Genomic DNA, 20038 nt, shown 5'->3' with positions numbered 1-20038 from the left:
AACTTACATACTACACTGTAATTAAAAAGGTTGTTTCTGGTTGGTTCCCAGTCCTAGACCGGGAACAATTGAAATGGCAGCTTTCTAGCCCAACTTTTAAAAAGCAACTTTTGTCAAGGGTTTATGGAGAGGAAAGATATCACAAAACCTGGACATTGTGAAGATGGATGTCCTCGTGGCATTCAGGAAACTAAACATGCACAGAATAGAAATTATTAGGTCAACATTACAGGGGAGGTCAAGGGCAGTATTATTTTCTCACTAAAAATATCTATATGCAAAAAATACAGTTTTCACCAGTTATGGAGCCGGTATCATCGGAAGGTTGTCAGGAACAGTACAGAATCCCGACACGGTTGTAATGCTTTTATCAAAGCTATACCGGGTGTTCATTTTATGTATAAAGGAATGTTACAATGGGCTAATGCAAATTCATGTCGTAGATAATGTCAATGTCACAAACCTCTTGTACAACGATTAACCATGTAAATATGTTAACTTTGTAACAACGAAAAAAAGGTGATGAATATCACTACATTTTAGAGTATATTGGCTTTTTCAGAAATAAGGAAAAATTTTAGATATTAGATACTGCAGAAGACCAAATGTTGTAAAGTTTTTCGAACTCATGTCAAATTCATTGTTAATATCAGATATTACTTTCTGATAAGTATCGCTTTAGCCAGAAGATACTACAGTAGCAACTGATAGGAAAGCAATTATTATTCTAAAATTGCTTACACCACTAATTCACAGTAATACTTTCTTAATCACGAGAAAGGTTTAAAAGAAATTATGGAAATCATTCCTTGGATCATTTAAATGATCCTTTTAAACTCGTTGTATTTATTTTTGTCACAAATTGATAGGTCCTTGACACTCAAAAAAAGAAAAAAAATGAACATTAGTCTTTATATTTTGGTACAGGGTTCCCACGCTGTTCAATTATACATTAGAAAGCATTATTTAGAGCAAGATTTTCATATCACCGAATGTATATATCTGTCAAACAGTCCTGACAAGCATGTGAGATTACAGTATGGTCGAACAATCAAGCCCTTAAAAGCTTGGTCCTCCGTTCAGGGTATCCACTGTTCTCCTTAATATTGGCTCTTTGTTAAATCTTGATTATCCCTAACCATATCATCTCCCACCGGCCCACTATAGAATGGAGGTTTATGTTGTGTAAGACAATTATAAACGTCCAGACTGAATCAGTTGACAATTCAGTGGTTTGTGTAAATATTTACCAAAGATGTCATTAAACAGGATCCTAATGGGTCTATAGAGCGTGCTGGAGGATCCTGTGCACTATTTGTCAGAGTAATTTATCTTTACAACTCTCATACGACCACCCCGAGTCCGTAACTGGTAAACCAAGATAGGACTAAACTGCATGGGTATTCCAAGATCTGAAGGATCGCACAAAGCGAAACATAGGTTTCTTATTTCATTATATTTGCTTGTAAGTGTTTTAATGCTCTTTTGAAAATGACCCAATTTCAGTACTGCTTCTGAGAAATGTTTTAATCATGTTAAACTTTGTATCAGCTATTTTGAAGTGTATTGTGTTATCATCTAAAATTAGCATAAGATAACCCTTAAGCTGCCAGCTTTCCGATTTTCTTCAACAATATTTATTGTAACAAGAAGATTCTTTTTCTTCCTTTTTTTCTGTTAGCAACAATTGTAAAAGATAGACAATATAATTACATGTATTTAATCGGATAGCATTTCTATTTAGTAAATTCAAATGTAAACAAAATAACAGGGGACCTGGTAAATTTTAAGCACCAACCATAACATGTTTATACGATAATTTTGTACAGTGGTTAGAGGGGGGAATTTTAGCGTCCCTGCCTACTGTAAATGCTCGTCCAATCGTTTAGGACTTTAAGCCTCCCGCTCTAAGGAACTAAGGATCAATAATTACCACAGAATACATGAGTATAAGCAGTGACTGTCAGTCAAAGAGAGGTATATTATTGGAGTTATCAGCGCGCATTCCGTTATCAAACAAAAATACCGAAGTGTGAATGGGGATCAACGTGTTAGATTGCAACCTTTTTATATCGATACACGGTTAACCTAGGTGTGAGGAAACAGATATACAGCATTCACAATGGGTTAAATTAGTGGTATGCTGATAGCTTTATAGGGGGACGTCCAGGTGTTAAATATCTCTGTTCCATGCCATTTCATTTCTTAATTATGAATAGTGTTGGTTTTAAATGATATGAGATGGAACGTTTACAATTTGCAAGGAGTCATATAACCATACCATCGGCGATGATTGTTTTTTGCTGGTGTTTCCAGAATACACTTTTTTGCAAAGTTCCAGTCATGGATTTTATCATTTAATTCAAGTGTGAACACACATGATTTTTCAATACTGGACCAGAATATGAGTGGATATGTTGGGTGTCATGGCATCAAAAACCATCAGAAAAATTCGAAGAAAATCGTGGTGCACGTTCATTTCTGGTCTGTGCTCACTAGTTCTACTGTGTCTCTTTAGTTTCAATAATCAGCATTTGTTTCGTGAAACTTGGGATTCAAAAAAAAATCCATCCTCTAAATTCTACTCAAGGCCTCTAGAAATGGGATACCATTACAGAAACTTACAAAATGTTATTCATTATGGTAATGTTAGTCAAATCCAGTCTGGAGTAATCAGCGAAGGAACGTTATTCAAAGAACAGCTTAAACACGACGATCCAAGGCGGAGCAAAACATTGACTGAAGAAGCAAAAGTCTCGGGAAAAACAGACAAACTATATTCAATGGACATGGAAAAGGAGAGAAAACGTCGCCTACCACAAGCTATAATTATAGGAGTGAAAAAGGGCGGGACCCGTGCCTTGTTGGAATTTCTACGTGTCCACCCAGACGTCCAGGCTACTGGTCCAGAGCCACACTTCTTTGATAAACACTATCACAAAGGGCTTGAGTGGTACAGGTACGAACTGTTTGCATTTGTTATATCACTTCCTACCGAGCAATGTGCTCCCTCCATTTTCAAACGTTAGTTAAAACGATTTTTTAATATCTGTTGAAAGTTAAGCTATAAACTTCGCTTAAAGTCTTTACGTTTTATTGAAGTTTTTAGTCCATAATCCCAAGAATAAATAAAGTTCCTTTGACCAGAAGCGAAATTGCTCTTTTCACAGCTATTTGAAATTACGTTAGTATAGAAACCGGAGTTAGAACCATTTAACACACACACACATAAGGACAATAAATTGATTCTTGGCAAGACCCCATTTCAAGTTCAAATTATTTTATAAGAAAAAAAATCAGTGAGTTGATAGTGAGAAAGCAATTTATTACTTACTTAACCATACTTACTATTGATTCCTTGCAAGGTTATAGAGACAAATTTTATAACAGTCACTGTTTTTTGCCCACCATTAGGCTACCCTATTTAGTTGCATGAAGGTCAATCATCACAGATCAGCAGACATGCCAACTCTTTTTGTTGAACAATGAAGTTTAAATGAAGTCATTTGGATGAATGAATTTGAAAGCAAAAGGGAAGAGAAATGCGTATTAACATAAAATTGATAAACGCCAGACTGGTTCAATTACAAGTTCTTATACGATACCCATGAATATTATTCTCAATCCTCGATGTCAATTTTTTCTCGTTTCTTGGTCATATGGTCTTTTTTTCCTGTAAAAGCCACTCTACTACCCAGAAATTGAAATGTTCTCTAAAAAGAACAAAACAAAACTGACACAATCAGAGAGGGCCCCGTTTAAGGGCTTTCATAGGAGGAGACAACTGTGCTTGATACAGTAATGTTTATAGAATAAAACAGCACATGAGGAAGGTGACGTGGAAAAATTACTCCTATATGTGTAACAATTTCTGATTTATATTTAAAGAATGGACATACTTTCATACAGAGAGACGAAACAATGTGACTAGAAAACATTAATAGATTTTCTCTTTTAATCAAATCCCGATGAAATTGTTACCATGAAAAGTGAACTTTCGTGTCTTAATATACATACTAACAGACAGATAGACAAAGCAATATGATTTTTTTGAATTTTAAAGATGATTTCTTTGAACGTAGAAGTATTTTTGTACAAAATTTGAAAACGTTATAGTTATCAGCTCACAACCACAAAAGTATTGACAGAGAGACAGACCCTGAGGTCAATCCTGTATATAATTTGGAAATGTTATTTTGAAAACTGTTTTTTGTTAGTTATACAAGGAAAGATAAACACACAGATAGACAGAAAAAGCGACATGACTCAAAATTTATAGGTGTCTTTCCATTCTGTAATAATTTTGAAAAACGGTCACGGCAAAATCACGACTCTAAGCAGACGGACATGTAGACAATATGATACCTGAAAATTGAGAAGCACAATTTTTCAGTTCCTCGGAATGACAAGTCGTGAGTTTTTACGGCTATTTTTGATAAGTTTTTTTCCACAATCGCAATTTTCCTCCTTTTTATAAAAATTCTTATGATTTTTTTCCATTTCATTCAACAAATATTGGAACATACTAAATATGTTTACTAACTTTCCTAGTGTCTGCTGTGGTACATCTATTAATGAAGAATAAGAGAGTATGAAAATCCCTTACCTCTATAGAACTTTCCGATACGAGAATTTAGATGGCCATTAAATAAAGATCTTCTTCCATGATTACGTTTTGTTTAATAACAGCATATTGTCACCATCTTCTCATTTTCCTCCATCGGAAATGATTTATCTGTCTCTTGTAATTACTTTGTCTGAAATGAAAGGTTTATATATCCATAGAAAAACTGATAATACCATAGAGGTTTTGTTTTAAATGCACAAATAAAGTATAATTGTCAGAATCAATCATATCGTCTGCTAAGAAGTAGTGTTTTTCAAATAACAATACTACGTGAGGATTATACTTAATTATATATTGCTTAAATCTTGAAAAAAAAAATCCGTTTTAGTTAGTGACCACAGAAATAACAAAAATAAAAAAAATCCTTTATAAGAATATAAAAAAATAGCAAAGTCACTCATTGATTCGAGAAACATTGAAATTTCCTTGAAAAAGTACGTCTATCTTGTTATAATGCAGTCTACTGCATGTTTTCCAATCAATTTTTTTTTACACGATTGGTATTGGTATCACAGGAAATAAAGGCATAATAGGACTGCAACCCACTTTTCAGTTACCTTTTCTCTGCACGTTTTAGAACACAGTGCTCCAACATATTTGGTTTCTTATTTTCTCCACTTTTTGTTGCTTGCAGTTCCTCTTAGTCACCTCTTTCCTCTCGACGTCGTCTTTTTAGCTCACCTGAGCAGAAACTCTAGAGGTCTTTTCTGAACGAAAAGTTCCAAGTGTCGTCTGTCGTGTGCAGTGTGTTGTCTATAAACTTCAATTAAGATTTCCTGAACATTTATTTGAAAGTTTCCTCACATAATGTATATTTAGTTTGTTCAAATCTTGACCCATGGTGAAAGAGTGTGGCCAAAACATGAGATCGAAGTTTTACATGGGAACATATAAAAAAAAAATTCTGAGGAATAAGGCCACGATTACTCATATTAAAGTGCAAGCATTCTCAGAAAGTGCAGAATCAAATTTCAAATCATGGCCCCCGGGGCTAGGGTAAGGTCACAATAAGGGATTAAGGTTTTACTAAGGAATACACAGTATATAGGGGAAAAAAATCTTTAAAATCTTCTCAAGAAAGCAGAACCATGTAAGTAAGATTTTAAAGATTTTTCTCCAATACATGTATATTTCTGTGTAAAACTTCAGTCCCTTATTGTGGGCCCACCCTAGCTCCAGTGTTTATGATTTGAAAAATAGGTCCCGCACTACCTGAGGATTCTTGCATATTTATATTCTTCTCAAGAATAGCAGAGCCATGTATAGTGACATTAACATGTAAGCATCCATAGGAAATGCATAATATTTTTTTTTCAAATCACGGCTCCTGGGGCTAGGGTGGGGACACAATGAGCGATTGTAGTTAACATAGGTATATATATTGGGAAAAAATCATTAAAAGGCTCCTGAAGAACAGCATGGTTCTAATTAATCATGATATGAAGCTCAGATCGAGGGATTATCCCCCCTCCCAAGGAGGCATTATAATAAGTGTGCTTTGGAATATAAGGAAAATCTTTTAAAAACTTTTTTCTCAAGAACTACTGGGATATGATTATTAATTATATAAATATACAAGCATCCTATAAGGTAGAGTGCAGATTTAAGTTTGTTCAAATATTGGCTCCAGCGGTTAGGATCGGACCACAAAACGGGATCAAGAAGTTTTATTGGAATATAGAGGGGGGTCTTTAATTTATAACTTTTTTTTTCAAGATAAGTAGGACCAATGTGATTCAGGTGAACGTTATTGCTCATGAGACTCTTCTTCAGTATTTTGTTAAAAATAGAAGTGAACTGATAAATTATATTAAAGCAAGATAAATTATATTAACCAAGAGTCGTCCTCACACGGCAAGTTTCGTTGATTAGGATGCAGTCTAGATTTGGTGTTATGTTTGTAGGCAGCTGTCGAGAAATTATATGTATAAGTGTATAATTACTCACATCTGAAATTCTCCAGGCCTAAAGATTTTTTTCTGGGAAAAAATATTTAGTGCGTATGTGTGTGGGTGATGGTATGGGTGTGTGTTTTGCTGTTGCGGGTCAGCTGTTTGGTTTGGTCTTGTCTTTTTATGTGCTGCAACTTTGGAAATTTAAACTCAATGGGATTTTCATGACTTGTTTTAATCGAAATTTCTCAGCAGTAAATCATTAGATTATTGATGAAGTCTTCCATAATCATCACATTGTAATTTTTATTTTATTTCTTTTATATAGCTGATACTAAATCATCCGAATAAATGGTGCACATAGCTTCCGTGCTTTTTTTTCTCTCATAAATAATAGTATCAAATGGGAACAATCAATACCTGTATGACACTTTTTAAGAGTTTTTCATCCAACACAGTTGTTTGTTTGATGTAGATTACAAATTCTTACTTAAAAGCAATCTTTACAACTGCTTCAAATACATTTCTGTTTTTCATTCTGTAGGATTAAGAACACCACTAAATATATATACAACTAGTATTAATTGTAACGGGGACCGTTACAGATGTTCCCCAAACGCTCCCCAACTTCCTTTTGGTGTCTTATTCCCTGTAAGCTTCATTAAATAAGGCAATCAAGTATATTGGTTTTTTTTTACGCATTACACACGCGCGCACAGGCATGCATGTACAAAATGACCATGTCAACTTGTCTACACTTTTAATACATCTTTATATTCAAATTTCATTAAAAGAAAAAAAAAATTCGGCTATATTAAGTATATCTGTCATTTTACGCATTGCATGAGCGCGCACGTGCATGCATGTCCACGATGACCGTGTCATCTCGTCAACACTATAAATATATCTACATATTTCGGGTATCAATTCATTTCATCAAAAAGTATAAAAGTTACAGCTATATCAAGTATATTGGTCATTTTAGCATTGCATGCGCGCGCACGTGCATGCCTATGCATGTTGACAATGTCGACTTGTCTACATTTATAATATGTCTATATATTCTGAGTATCAAAGCATAACATCAAAAAATGTAAAAGTTATGGCTATATCAAGTATATTGGTGATTTTACTCATTGCACGCACACGCACGTGCATGCAAATGCATGCATGTGCGCGCTGATCATGTCATCTCGTCTACACTTCTAATATATACTTATATTCTGAGTTTCAAAGCAATTCATCTAAAAATATACAAATTAAGTCTATATCATTCGTATAGGTTATTTCAATCATTGCGCATGCGCACACGTGCATGAATGTGCATTTTGACCATGTCGTCTTGTCTACACTATTAATATATCCTGATATCCTGAGTATCAAAGCATTTCATCAAAAGAGTTGAAAGTTATGGCTATATCAAGTATATTTGTCATTTTACTCATTGCACGCGCACGCGCGTGCACACACGTGCATGCATGTGTGCGCTGATCAAGTCTTCTTGTCTACACTTCTAATATATATTTATATTCTGAGTGTCAAAGCAATTGATCAAAAAATGTACAAGTTAAGTCTATATCAATTGTATTGGTTATTTTAATCAATGCGCATGCGCGCACGTGCATGCATGTGCATTCTGACCATGTCATCTTGTCTACACTATTAATATATTCTTATATTCTGAGTATCAAAGTATTTCATCAAAAGATATAAAAGTTATGGCAATATCAAGTATATTGGTCATTTTACTCATTGCACGCGCACGCACGTGCATGCACGTGCGTGCAAAATGACCTTCATTCCGCAAATCTACATTACATTCCTATTAACCCTAAAAAGGTTTCAACTCAATCGGATGTATAGTTTCGGAGATCACTCACGGACAAAAAAGTACCCAGGAAGAAAAATAATAATAATAATAATAACTAGTTATAATTGTAACGGGGACCGTTACAGATGTTCCCCAAACGCTCCCCAACACCCTTTTGGTGTCTTATTTCCTGTAAGCTTCATTAAATAAGCCAATGAAGTATATTGATAGTTTTTTGCATTTCACGCGCGCGCACGTGCATGCATGTGCAGGATGACCATGTCATCTCATCTATACTATTAATGCATCTTTATATTCTCAGTATTAAAACATTTCATCAAAAAATAAATAAGTTCCAGCTATATCAAGTATATTGGTCATCTTAGCATTGCACGCATGCGCACCTGCATGCATGTTCATAATGACCATGCCATTTTGTTTACACTTATAATATGTCGGTTTATTCTTAGTATCAAAGCTTTTCATAAAAAAATATAAAAGTTATGGCTACATTAAGTATATTGGTCATTTAACACATTGCACGCGCGCGCATGTGCATTCATGAGCATGAAGTCCACATCATCTTGTCTACACTTTTAATATATCTGTATATTCTTAATATCAAAGTTTTTCATAAAAAAAATATAAAAATTACGGCTATATTAAGTATATTGGTCATTTAACACATTGCACGCGCGCGCACGTGCATGCATGCATGCATGCATGTGCACGATGACCATGTCGTCTTGTCTACACTTTTAATATATATAAAAATTTTGAGTATCAAAGCATCTCATCAAAAAGTATAAAAGTTACAAATATATCAAGTATATTTGTCATTTTACGCGTTGCGCGTGCGCACACGTGCATGCATGTGCATGTTGACCATGTCATCTTGTTTACACTTTTAATATATCCTTATATTCTGAGTATCAAAGCATTTCATCAAAAAATATAAAAGTTACAGCTATATCAAGTATATTGGTCATTTTACGCATTGCACGCGCACGCACGTGCATGCACGTGCGCTCAAAATGACCTTGATTCCGCAAATCTACATAACATGCCTATTAACCCTAAAAAGGTTTCACCTCAATCGGATGAGTAGTTGACGAGATCACTCGCGGACAAAAAAGTACCCAGGAAGAAGAAGAAGAAGAAAAATAATAATAATAATAAGAAACAGAGTAAAAACAATATGTTCCCCAACTTCGTTTGGGGAACATAATAATAAGAAACAGAGTAAAAACAATATGTTCCCAAACTTCGTTTGGGGAACATAACAAAGACACTTGCAGGAGAAATGAATACTCAGTAAAACCCTTTGATTGTCTAGAAGGCTCTCGAAGCAATTACTCGTTTTAATAAAATGATACACGAATGGTCTTTGAAGACACACATGTTTCCATTAGCTCTAACCTTTTTCTGTGATCTCTCGAGAGGAAAATGCATTCGGTAGCATCCAGTGTTTAAATTAGGAAGGGTCTCGAGTAGAATGTGCTCTAATGATACGAAATGCAACACGTACAAGCTTTCATGAATTGATATCAATGTATCTGTAAGCCTCAGTGCTCTGAAATCTATAAATCAACAGAAAAGAAAAGCTTTTAATTCCCTAAAATCTCTTGGAAATTGCATAAAGTAGCGAAAAGTATGTTACTTGATTCTTAAACTTGTTTCTCCATTTTCAGAATGCTTATGCCAGAGACGATGCCAAACCAGCTCACAATAGAGAAAACCCCGAGTTACTTCGTTACGAAAGAGGTTCCGTCAAGGATTTTCAAAATGTCCAATTCAACCAAGCTCTTACTAGTGGTTAGAGACCCCGTGACCCGTGCCATTTCAGACTACACCCAAATTCTTAGCAAACATGGTGGAAAAATCAAGTCTTTTCAAAGCTCTGCTTTCTTGAATAACGACACGACTAAAATTAATACGTCATGGATTGTGATAAGAATTGGTTTATATGTCAAGCATCTAGAGAATTGGTTATCTGTGTTTCCCTCGGAACAGATTCATTTTGTTCACGGTGAAAATTTAGTGACGAATCCGGGGGAAGAAATGAAGAAAGTTCAAAATTTTTTAGGATTGAAACAATTTATAACAGAACAACATTTTTTAATTAACAAAAGCCGCGGATTTCCGTGTATCAAGAAGAAAATAACCAACAAAAGGGGCCACTGCTTGGACGAAACTAAAGGGCGTAAACACCCGAAACTGCCAGCAGATGTCATTTCCTCTCTCAAGCGTTTTTATCGTCCATATAATGAAAAATTTTACCAAGTCACAAATATAAATTTCAACTGGATATAGCAGTTAAATATCATTTCTTTATGATGCTGTTATTTCCACATTATTTCACAGACAACCACGTACCAATTCCAAGTGGAACACATAAAGTCGATATAAAGATATGCTTTTAAAGACAACATATTTGTCTTACTGGTTGGTTTCTTTTTTTTTTTAAAAGAAAATTTTCCTATATTGTGTTGTCGTTCAAAATAATCTTAATCAACTTAAAAGCTTCTTTCAACAGGTAGGATTTAAATGCTAGGAAAAAGAAACCATTTCATACAAGACATAGCGGTACATGATTTTAGGAATTGAATCCTTGCTAGTGTATTTGACAATGTAATGATATTTTAAATAAGAAAGCATAAATGATAATTATTACATAATTATATTCTGTTATTTTATTTACAGGCAATGGATGTAATTGAACGTGAAAAGAATGCGTGCTCTGGTCATTTAAGTGATCCATTTTTTTTGTATGCTTCAAGCCAACAGACACGGAAGTGCTGCCTTCGTCAAATTTAAACCGGAAATGTAATAAGTAAAGTAATAAGTGAAAATAGTGAGCCTGATGGTTGTTTTTAATTAGTGATGGATGTGTTTACGAGGCATTTGACTGGGGGAAAGAAAAGAAGATTTTTATAGAGTGACCTGACCAGCATTTCTGCATTGTAATGTGATATTTAGATTTTTTCTCACTTGCATTGTTACTTTATATCGTCGCAAGCCACGGTTTTGATCAGCTCTCTCTTCTACAAATCAAGTTTGTAGTAGCGGTAGCAGATCTAACCCGTTTCTATCATTGGTAAAATCTAGAGATGGTTTGTACTACTGTGCACAAATTTTCAGGGTACTGAAATGAGAATCACGTCGGCCAAGTTGTTTCTTCAAGGTATTCAGTTAAAATCAGCTTGGAAACAGATTGACGTTCTATAATAAGAGAGAGAGAGAGACTACATTTAGGTGCACACGATTTTTGTAGGTAATGTGGCACAGTGACCTATAACAATTGAAAAGATTAGATAAGTGATCTACTGTTATATGAGAATTAGGACACTAAGACACTGAATTATAAAAATCATTTCATATAAAATTATAAACTTAATTGCGTTCGAGACTGGATCTTAAAATTATGCTTTAAAATATATTAAGATATTGAAATGTGTACATTATCTGTTTTACTACGGCAATTAGTACAAAAAAGATTGAAATAAATAGTTGTTTTTAAAAAGCTTGTGGGTGATATTTTTGGAGCTTATATATATATATATATATATATATATATATATATATATATATATATATATATATATATATATATATTCGATTCTCATTTTTGTTTCTTCTTCCTTTTTTCTTTATTATTTTTTTCTAATATTGAATGAATGTTGCTTTTAACCCTTGTGTGATAACTATGTGAAAGCCATTGGAATATAGACCGTTTTTGAAGAGACACGCATAGTGCAAGTTTCGCAAAACTGCATAGAAACACACTATAAAAGCTTTGACATTAAAGTTCGAATTCTGCTGGCAGAGTTACGTGACATCAGCGTTAATATGCAGCCTTTAATCATAAACATTTGATCTAGGTATGCAAACAATTACATAATCCACATAAATTGGATGGTCACTTGAAGTGGGTTTTATGAGATGGAGTGATCGTTGATAACTCTTCATTTATTCTTTTGAAAAGACTTCTCTCCTTGAATTTTCCAACATTGGAAGTAAATATTATCAATATTTCATAAGTTGCTGGATTAATATTTGTAAAGATTTCTATAAGCCCTCTCATAACCCTCTCAGCAGGTTGCCCCTTAATGATAAAAGTAAATTACCTCAGATCGAAATGAGAATCCTATACTACCAATACATTTGTTGACATAAATGGCTTTCTCTTGTCAATAATAATCCTATGATTCTTATAGAAAAAGTTACCTGAATTTTGAGCTAGACAAAGGTACACTAGATTTTTAAAGAGTCGCCATGCATGTAACTACGCCAAAATAATCATATTTGAAATATGTATGCAGAAAATATTACTTATGCAAAAACTTGCCGAAAATGTTACTACCAAGCCGAGGCCTTCAAACTATTTTTTAAGTTATTTTCAGACTAACTGTAAATGTTGAAAGTTATCATTGCTCTAAATACTCTCTGCTCATTTTGCAAAATTAACAGTAAAGATATACAGTACAGTTCGGGGCAGAAAGATATGCATTGCCAAACCTACGCAGGATTTTAATTTCACTTTGCGAGGATGGTTTGTATTTTGTCAATTGCCAATGATTATTTCCTTATATAAGGATCAATGATACCCCCCCCCCCCCCAAGGACTTCATAATATCTTCTAAGTGAATCCTTCTTATCTATCTTCTATTGTTATTAACAAGACATAGATTGCCTTATAAAAGGAAATTAAATCAGTCATATGGTGAGGCATATGGTAGAGTGCCCTGGTGACGGAATTACGTTCATTGGACTTGGTGTACACGGATGACACGATCTATTTAGTGTTATATCGGTTCGATAAGTGGACTTTTAATTTTTGTTCACAGTACTAAAACACGATATATAAGTTCATTACAAAGTGTATCAAAAAAAGAAACAAATCCAAAAATAATTCAGAGAATAGCCCTGTGTGTTTTCCGCTTATGGTGACGGAGTTTGGTACTCGAGGATAATAGAATAACTTCTTTATTATATAGCTAATAAAAAGTATGAAAAAGTCTTTAAAAAATATAGAAGAAATACTAAAAGTCTAGAGAATTTTAGCGTTTAATATGTTAGCGTTCTATTGAACGCTAAGATTGTAAATACGAACATATGAGTATGCCCGAAACATTCCGAATACGAGCGTTCAGTATTGAGCGCCCCGTTGTAAACAAAAAAATGTCGTCTGTCAACCCACAGGAGTCGGCAGTTTTATCCATAAAACAACGTAAACAACAACAAGTGAGCTTCGCGAGCGTAGCAAGCGAAGCGACAGGAATGCAACGCGTTTTTGGCAAATTCTGCTCTGGTGCTTTATTAAATAAAACTAACAACAACACGCGGTATAATTCATGTCAGTCGATGTTTCTAACCTGATTTCTGGTCCGACTACCCTCTCAATTGCCGTACTAGACGCTTAAATCTAACGTTAACGACATCTCGAAAAGAATCAGTCGCCATGAGGGTCTGCGTGACGTCACGCCATTCGCTCCTGAAGCATTTCGAGTTGAATTTTATATGTAAATTATTTTAGGAATGACTCTAATTCTTGGCCAAATTACTCGAGTATAACCTGGTTTGGGTCAGTTTACGCTTTATAATCCGCGAAGCGGATTATAAAACAGCGTAAACTGACCCAAACCAGGTTATACTCGAATAATTTGGCCAAGAATTAGAGTCATTCCTTATAATTTAATTTTAAAATCATTAAATAACTATGGGTGTAAATTTTCCTTGCTTTTTCTGAGTTCAAATTTGCCGCTCAATAATACAACCATAGTAACGGAAGTAACGGAAGTGATGAGAAGCGAGGGGAGGTAAAAACTGATACACAAGCCTAGCAGCCTTGTTGTTTATTTACATGTGGTAAGATCGAATTATTGTTTGAAGTTAAAGGTACATCTATTAAATATGGAATTTTCCCTGAATCCCACGGACTGGAAATGAGAGGATATTGTTCCAGCTGGTTGTCAGGGGGGGGGGGGGGGGTGTCCCCATACCAAACCAGGTTATACAGAAATAATTTGTGTTCCTTTTTGGATATTAACCAATCAGAGGCTAGACTACAAACAAAATTAAATTATTTAAAAATATAATAACGTCTAATCTATTAAAATTTGCAATTTTGTTTAAAAAGTAAAATTATTGTTTAGTGGGAAAAAGCTTTTAAATGACAGAAAAGTCCAACACGACATTAAGAGTTATCTCCCGTTGTCGGCGTAACGCTCTTTTTTTCTCACTATAACCTTTGTAACTTACCTGTAAATATTTTCAACCTTTAAACGCTATCGGACAAATTTGATCTGTTCCTGTATTGCCATAGTATGGGGCAACATAAAAAACATATTCATACAGATTTCATTTGCAAGACATTGCCCCATGAAGTTGGTAATGGTAGAGAGGCATTCGGCAAACCTCGGCTGATTCCGTCACCTTCATCATTAGATGAGGTACGAATCGGCCGAGGTGTGCCGAGTGGGTAGAGAGGGAAAACAGTGTCTTACGCCGGTTGACCCCAGATTGACCCCGCAAAGGGAAATAACTTTTTTAAATGTGAAAGTCGTCTATTATCTCCCTTTATTTTTAAAAGGTGTTTTAAGTCAAATAAACTTTTACGTTCTTTTAAACATCAATAATCACTAACGTATTACTTTAAAAAAAATAACAGACGTAAAATTTCATAGATTATACGTTAAATAACTTTCTTTAAAAAATCAACTCGAAATGCTTCAGGAACGAATGGTGTGACGTCACCCAGACCCTCATGTCGACTGATTCTTTTCGAGATGTCGTTAACGTTAGATTTAAGCGTCTAGCACGGCAATTGAGAGGGTAATCGGACCAGAAATCAGGTTAGAAACATCGACTGACATGAATTATACCGCGTGTTGTTGTTAGTTTTATTAAATAAAGCGTCAGAGCAGAATTTGCCAAAAACGCGTTGCATTCCTGTCGCTTCGCTCGCTACGCTCGCGAAGTTCACTGGTTGTTGTGTACGTTGCTCTATGGATAAAACTGCCGACTCCTGTGGTCAACCTCTCAACGGCATTTATGAAAGGTAGAGGCAGCTAAGATGATGTGTTTATTTTCGCACAAAATTGAAATTATGAAATTATTAATTAATAATTTAGTACGTATTAATTAGCCTCAATAAAACCTCAATAAGCATCATTGGAATGATAATGCGATATTGAACACTATTACAGGACAATAATTAAATAAATGGGTGATGTTTTAGCTATAAAATAAAGGAGTTACTGAACTTATATTGGTGAATATATTCACCAATATATTAAGTTCACCTATTAGATTATCCCCGCGCTTTATAGTATCCGCGCTCTTCCCCGACAGTGACGTCATGACGTTGCCAAGGATGCTGACGTATAGCCTTTTCTGTTTTCGCAACCAGTTCATAGATACGTCGCGATTAGTAGAGAGCGGACGTGCCATAGTCAAGCAGTGAAAAAAGTCTGATTTATCAATGAAAAGAAAGATTTCATCTACGGATTTAGACGCAGTGGAGGTTTCAAGGGTACATGCCATCATATGTAATATTTCAAGGAATGATCATTAAAAATAGAAGAAATATTTCATCCAACAGTTTTTACAAGTCGTCGAGTTGGATTTTTCTTCTTCATGAATCCATTTTTTTTATATATCCATATATAGGCGGGGTGTTAGTATTAAATGTGGTTTAAAGTAACATTTATCTAATATTCTTGCATATAGGACTATACAAATTATTGTATGATTGATACATGTATCTTTTCAATTTTTTTTCGAGGAGGGGGTGGTTTGAGTTGATGATGGATTTGGTTTATAAGTAATAATAAATGAAAGCTAATATAATATATATATATATATATATAAGATCTAAAATAAATAAAATCCAGTACGTTTTTTTCTCGCATAATCACCAGTGTGAGATTGACTTGTCCGGTGTGAGACAGCAGTGTGAGATTTTTCTGTCTTACACTGTGTATTACTACGCCGCGAGCGATAACGTAAACATTCCGTCTTAATATAAAGAAATTGTAACAATGTTAAGAAATATTACGTATACTTAAAATGTTGTCATTTAACTTATTAAGATAAACTTATTTTCATTCAAAATATTGTCGTATTTTCACTTTTTAAATGGCACTATTTTTAGATCGCGGAAGGATTCTTCTTGAATGAATGTGTACGCTATCGGATAGATAAGTTTTTTTATTCCCAGTTTTTATCTATCTAATTAATTTACATGGACTGAAATTCATTTTATCAGTTTACACTATGTGTAAACCATTTTCAGGTACGCTCTCTCCGATGGTGTATTTAGATTTTTAATTAGATGGAAAATTATAATATTAAATTAATATAAATTAATATATATATATATTTTAATATAATTAAATTAATATATTTTTAGCCCTATCATGGCGACGTCATTGACAGGCCGTTATTTTGGATAAAATATTGCGAGAAAAATAATCATTCATTACATACTCGTATGGGAATAGTGAAATTCCACCTCGGGGCCAAGATTCACGGTCCAGGACTCGGCAAAGCCTCGTCCTAGAACGTGAATCTTGTCCCCTTGGTGGAATTTCACTATCCCACACTCGTAGTAATGAATGATTCTATTAATATTAATATTTTTGTCTCCATTTGTCATTCTGTGTTGCTTAGTACGCTGCATTACAAAAGGCAGCCTAGTTCGCAACACGTAGTGTTGCGTGATAGTAGGTAAAGAGAGAGGCATCAATCTCTATATACTATTGTAAAATGGTGATGAATTTTGAATAAATGAAATAAAATCAATTAAAAAAGGGGTATGTACTAAAAAAAATGTTTCTCATTACCGTGACGTATATGTACTAATAAAAAAAGGATTCTCTTTTCTCTGTGCTTTTACTTTTTTGTATTGTTATTTGAGAGAAAGAGTGTATAGTTACTAATTTGAAGGGGGAAAACGACAAATTGCACAGCTATACAGATAATGCGTTGGATTTCTTTTAAACACTGTCGTTTATATTTGTAATTTCAGCCAGCAAAAAGACGCAGAATAGAAGTCGATAATCAAACGGATAGGCTTAGTGCATTTTGTCATCGTAATCAGACCTCTGACAATCGTTTGATACTGGCCCAAAATGAAATGTCATCTGCTCCACATAATGCCAGAGAGAAAGAAATGGCTCACATGGCAAACAAGCAGACATCTAATGCAAACTTACAAAAAGACAGAGTACGGAACCCAAATCTGTCCGTGGACGACCAGAAAGCGCAGCCCTCTCAGATAAATAGATTACTCTTGTGGCTGCTAAACATATACCCCAACAAACCTCGAATAGTTCTGAAACCACCACCAATACCACAACAAAGTGAGCTGAATGAACCAAGCCTCAGTAGTAATGTGGTAGGTACATGTACAGGTGTATATAAATATATTTTCAAATTTGTGTAAAATCAAATGAAGGTGTATCATATTTGATTTTATGTATCTAATAATAATGCTAGTAACTTGGCATTGGTTTCAAATAGAGAACTTGCACTAGTATCTATAAATATATCAAACTTAACCCAAATTAAAAACTAAATAAAAATCGTAATCTGGAATATGTACAGTTTCAGGAAGGAACAACAAAGATATCCGAGGATTTGCCCAGCTCGTCTGCTGGTCTAACAATACTGGCCAAGACTGCATTATCAGCCTCTGACATTTCCTGTAACTATTACCCAACAAATAGTACAGAAACTGACGTAACAACCATCACCGAAGGAGTGAAAATTCGGTCCTCAAAACTTGACAGACTTCTGTATGATCTTGTGCCTTCTGGCCATCATTCTGAGGCAAGACCAGGGTCATCAAACCAATCAGTCTGGCACAAGGAGCCGGTTACACCGAGCAACAGTGCTCAGTTGGTGAGTACGAAATAAGTAGTCACATGAAATTGTATTAATGCAATTACTAGTATTTTGTCATATTAATTAATTTACATATTGTATTGTTATATATATTTTTTATGTATGTTACGTAAACTTCAAATCTAGCGCGAACATTAGATCGCTGGTGGATATGATTTTTTGTCATGCTTCCATTATCCGTTTCCAGCCATTCATATCTGAAAGCACCAGAAAACGTAGAAAGGGCGTGCCACAAAAGCGGCCATCCCTGCCTTCCCAGGCCACCTCAGCCGAAGTTGTGCCAAACAAAAAGGTTAAATGGAGTGATAATGGTAGTTCTGTCAAAAAGGCACCAGAAAAAGTTTTAATCCGGCCACCTCAGACACTTATTGGACAATACAGGAGGAAACCTGAGGTGTCTCGGGTAAGTCATGTGATATAAGTACTGTATTCTTCATGTAACTTAGTCAAGGGCTAAAACCTCTCTCTCCCTCTCTCTCTCGTACATTGCATGATTTTTCTCTTATCTGTGTCGTTCTTTAGCGACAGCCTTTCTACAACTCTCTGATAGCCAACTGGAGGAATCAGTTGGATGAATGGGTAAGACATTATACAGAGAAAATAAAAAAAATTCAGTAATTACTACACTTACATATATTTTTTTTTCCTTTTACTCTGTCCTTCATACATTATTGGTTCTTAAAAGTACCAAAAAAATGAGCAAGTGTTTGTAAGATTTTTTAAATGATGGCATATTTCTATGTACTACACTCTTTTCTAGAATGAAAAGAATCGAGAAATTGATTCCAAAGATGCTCACAAAATGAAGTACCCTTCTTATCTGGTGAGTCAACCAACTGAAAGCTTTTTGATACACAGGTAGTATTCATTTATATTAATTTTTTATTCATTGAGAATTTTTAAAAAACGATGAAAATTTCTTTATTTCAGCATGAGTGGTTGGAGAGAGTTAAGTTTAATCACACTCGCAAATGGCAGATGTTCAAGTATTCGGAACCAAAATGGACAGCATGGCAACTAGCACAAACCAGCAATGTGCGTGGTTCTTCCAAACATGCTTATTAACTAGATCATGAGAAAAGTGAGTGCATGTTTCTTCTGGAAGATAATATTAATATTTGGGCATTAAAGATTCTAACAAGAGTAAGCTTTTTCTTTATGTGATTACTCCAATTAAAATAATTTTTACATGTATTTTGTTTTTCTTTTTTACAGATTTAAAATGTCTGATGGCGGCCACAAGCTGTGCTTCCGCTTTATTAAAAGTGCAATATAAATGGACCTTTGATGCTATTGTGTTTGTGCCTGTCTACAGGGCCAACAATCTGTTACAATCATGTCATTTTTTATGTTTATATTTATTTTTAATGATTCAGATGATTATGTTGACACCAAAGAATGAGATCAGTTTTCTTTCTTTTTTTAATTTGATTTTTATTGTACGTGTTTGTTTTTAATCATATCTTCGTCATTTTTTTTTATCATGAATCCTTTTTATATATTTTGATGAAAATCATTTGATAAATAAATTTTTATCCCTGTTTTCATGAGTGTTTTGTCTTATTTTTCGTAGGGATTTTTAAAAGATTTTTTTAACATAGTCTTATAATGATTAGAATCGAACTGATGGAATTTGGCCAGTTCACAAACTTTTTGATAAGCGTATGAAGCTGCTATGTACATGTACAGCCCTGGTGTCCTATCGGGAGCTACTGAAAAACCAGGATGATACAAGCATGTGTCTTAAAATCTCCCTTGAAGGATTTCTTACATGTTGTGTGTGTCTTCCTTACGTTTAGC

General features: G+C 34.5%; 2 protein-coding genes across 3 annotated transcripts; both read left to right on the top strand.

Moving 5' to 3' along the window:
* The first annotated feature begins 1983 nt into the window (after positions 1-1983).
* On the top strand, positions 1984-11384 carry LOC133176831 (heparan sulfate glucosamine 3-O-sulfotransferase 6-like). The gene is made up of 3 exons (XM_061311899.1): positions 1984-2959; positions 10021-10774; positions 11033-11384. Exons 1-2 carry the CDS (start codon positions 2415-2417, stop codon positions 10640-10642), a joined length of 1167 nt encoding a protein of 388 aa, XP_061167883.1. The 5' UTR covers positions 1984-2414; the 3' UTR covers positions 10643-10774; positions 11033-11384.
* A 4396-nt stretch (positions 11385-15780) lies between these two features.
* Positions 15781-19542, top strand: LOC133176801 (uncharacterized). Of its 2 annotated transcripts, XM_061311871.1 has the most exons (8): positions 15781-15863; positions 17361-17729; positions 17939-18235; positions 18426-18641; positions 18761-18817; positions 18999-19061; positions 19169-19319; positions 19454-19542. In XM_061311871.1, the coding sequence occupies exons 1-7, from the start codon at positions 15813-15815 to the stop codon at positions 19301-19303; spliced, it is 1188 nt and encodes a 395-aa protein (XP_061167855.1). In that variant the 5' UTR covers positions 15781-15812; the 3' UTR covers positions 19304-19319; positions 19454-19542. The 2 variants fall into 2 exon arrangements, with proteins under 2 accessions (XP_061167855.1, XP_061167856.1); XM_061311872.1 differs by lacking the exon at positions 18761-18817.
* Positions 19543-20038: the final 496 nt, after the last annotated feature.

This window comes from Saccostrea echinata, unplaced genomic scaffold, assembly GCF_033153115.1.
Source record: "Saccostrea echinata isolate AGI-Se365-2 ecotype Australia unplaced genomic scaffold, CSIRO_AGI_Sech_v1 ptg000081l, whole genome shotgun sequence".
Taxonomy (NCBI): Eukaryota; Metazoa; Mollusca; class Bivalvia; order Ostreida; family Ostreidae; genus Saccostrea; species Saccostrea echinata.
The sequence above is the reverse complement of the archived record's forward strand: the minus strand, read 5'-3'. Positions and strand labels throughout refer to the sequence as shown.

Bases quoted from the DNA above. Each gene is read 5' to 3' on its own strand.
- LOC133176831 (XM_061311899.1), top strand. From the start codon at position 2,415: ATGTTGGGTGTCATGGCATCAAAAACCATCAGAAAAATTCGAAGAAAA. The intron at 2,960-10,020 runs GTACGAACTGTT...CTCCATTTTCAG, and splicing joins AAAGGGCTTGAGTGGTACAG to AATGCTTATGCCAGAGACGA.
- LOC133176801 (XM_061311871.1), top strand. From the start codon at position 15,813: ATGAAAAGAAAGATTTCATCTACGGATTTAGACGCAGTGGAGGTTTCA. The intron at 15,864-17,360 runs GTACATGCCATC...TTGTAATTTCAG, and splicing joins ACGCAGTGGAGGTTTCAAGG to CCAGCAAAAAGACGCAGAAT. The intron at 18,236-18,425 runs GTGAGTACGAAA...ATCCGTTTCCAG, and splicing joins CGAGCAACAGTGCTCAGTTG to CCATTCATATCTGAAAGCAC.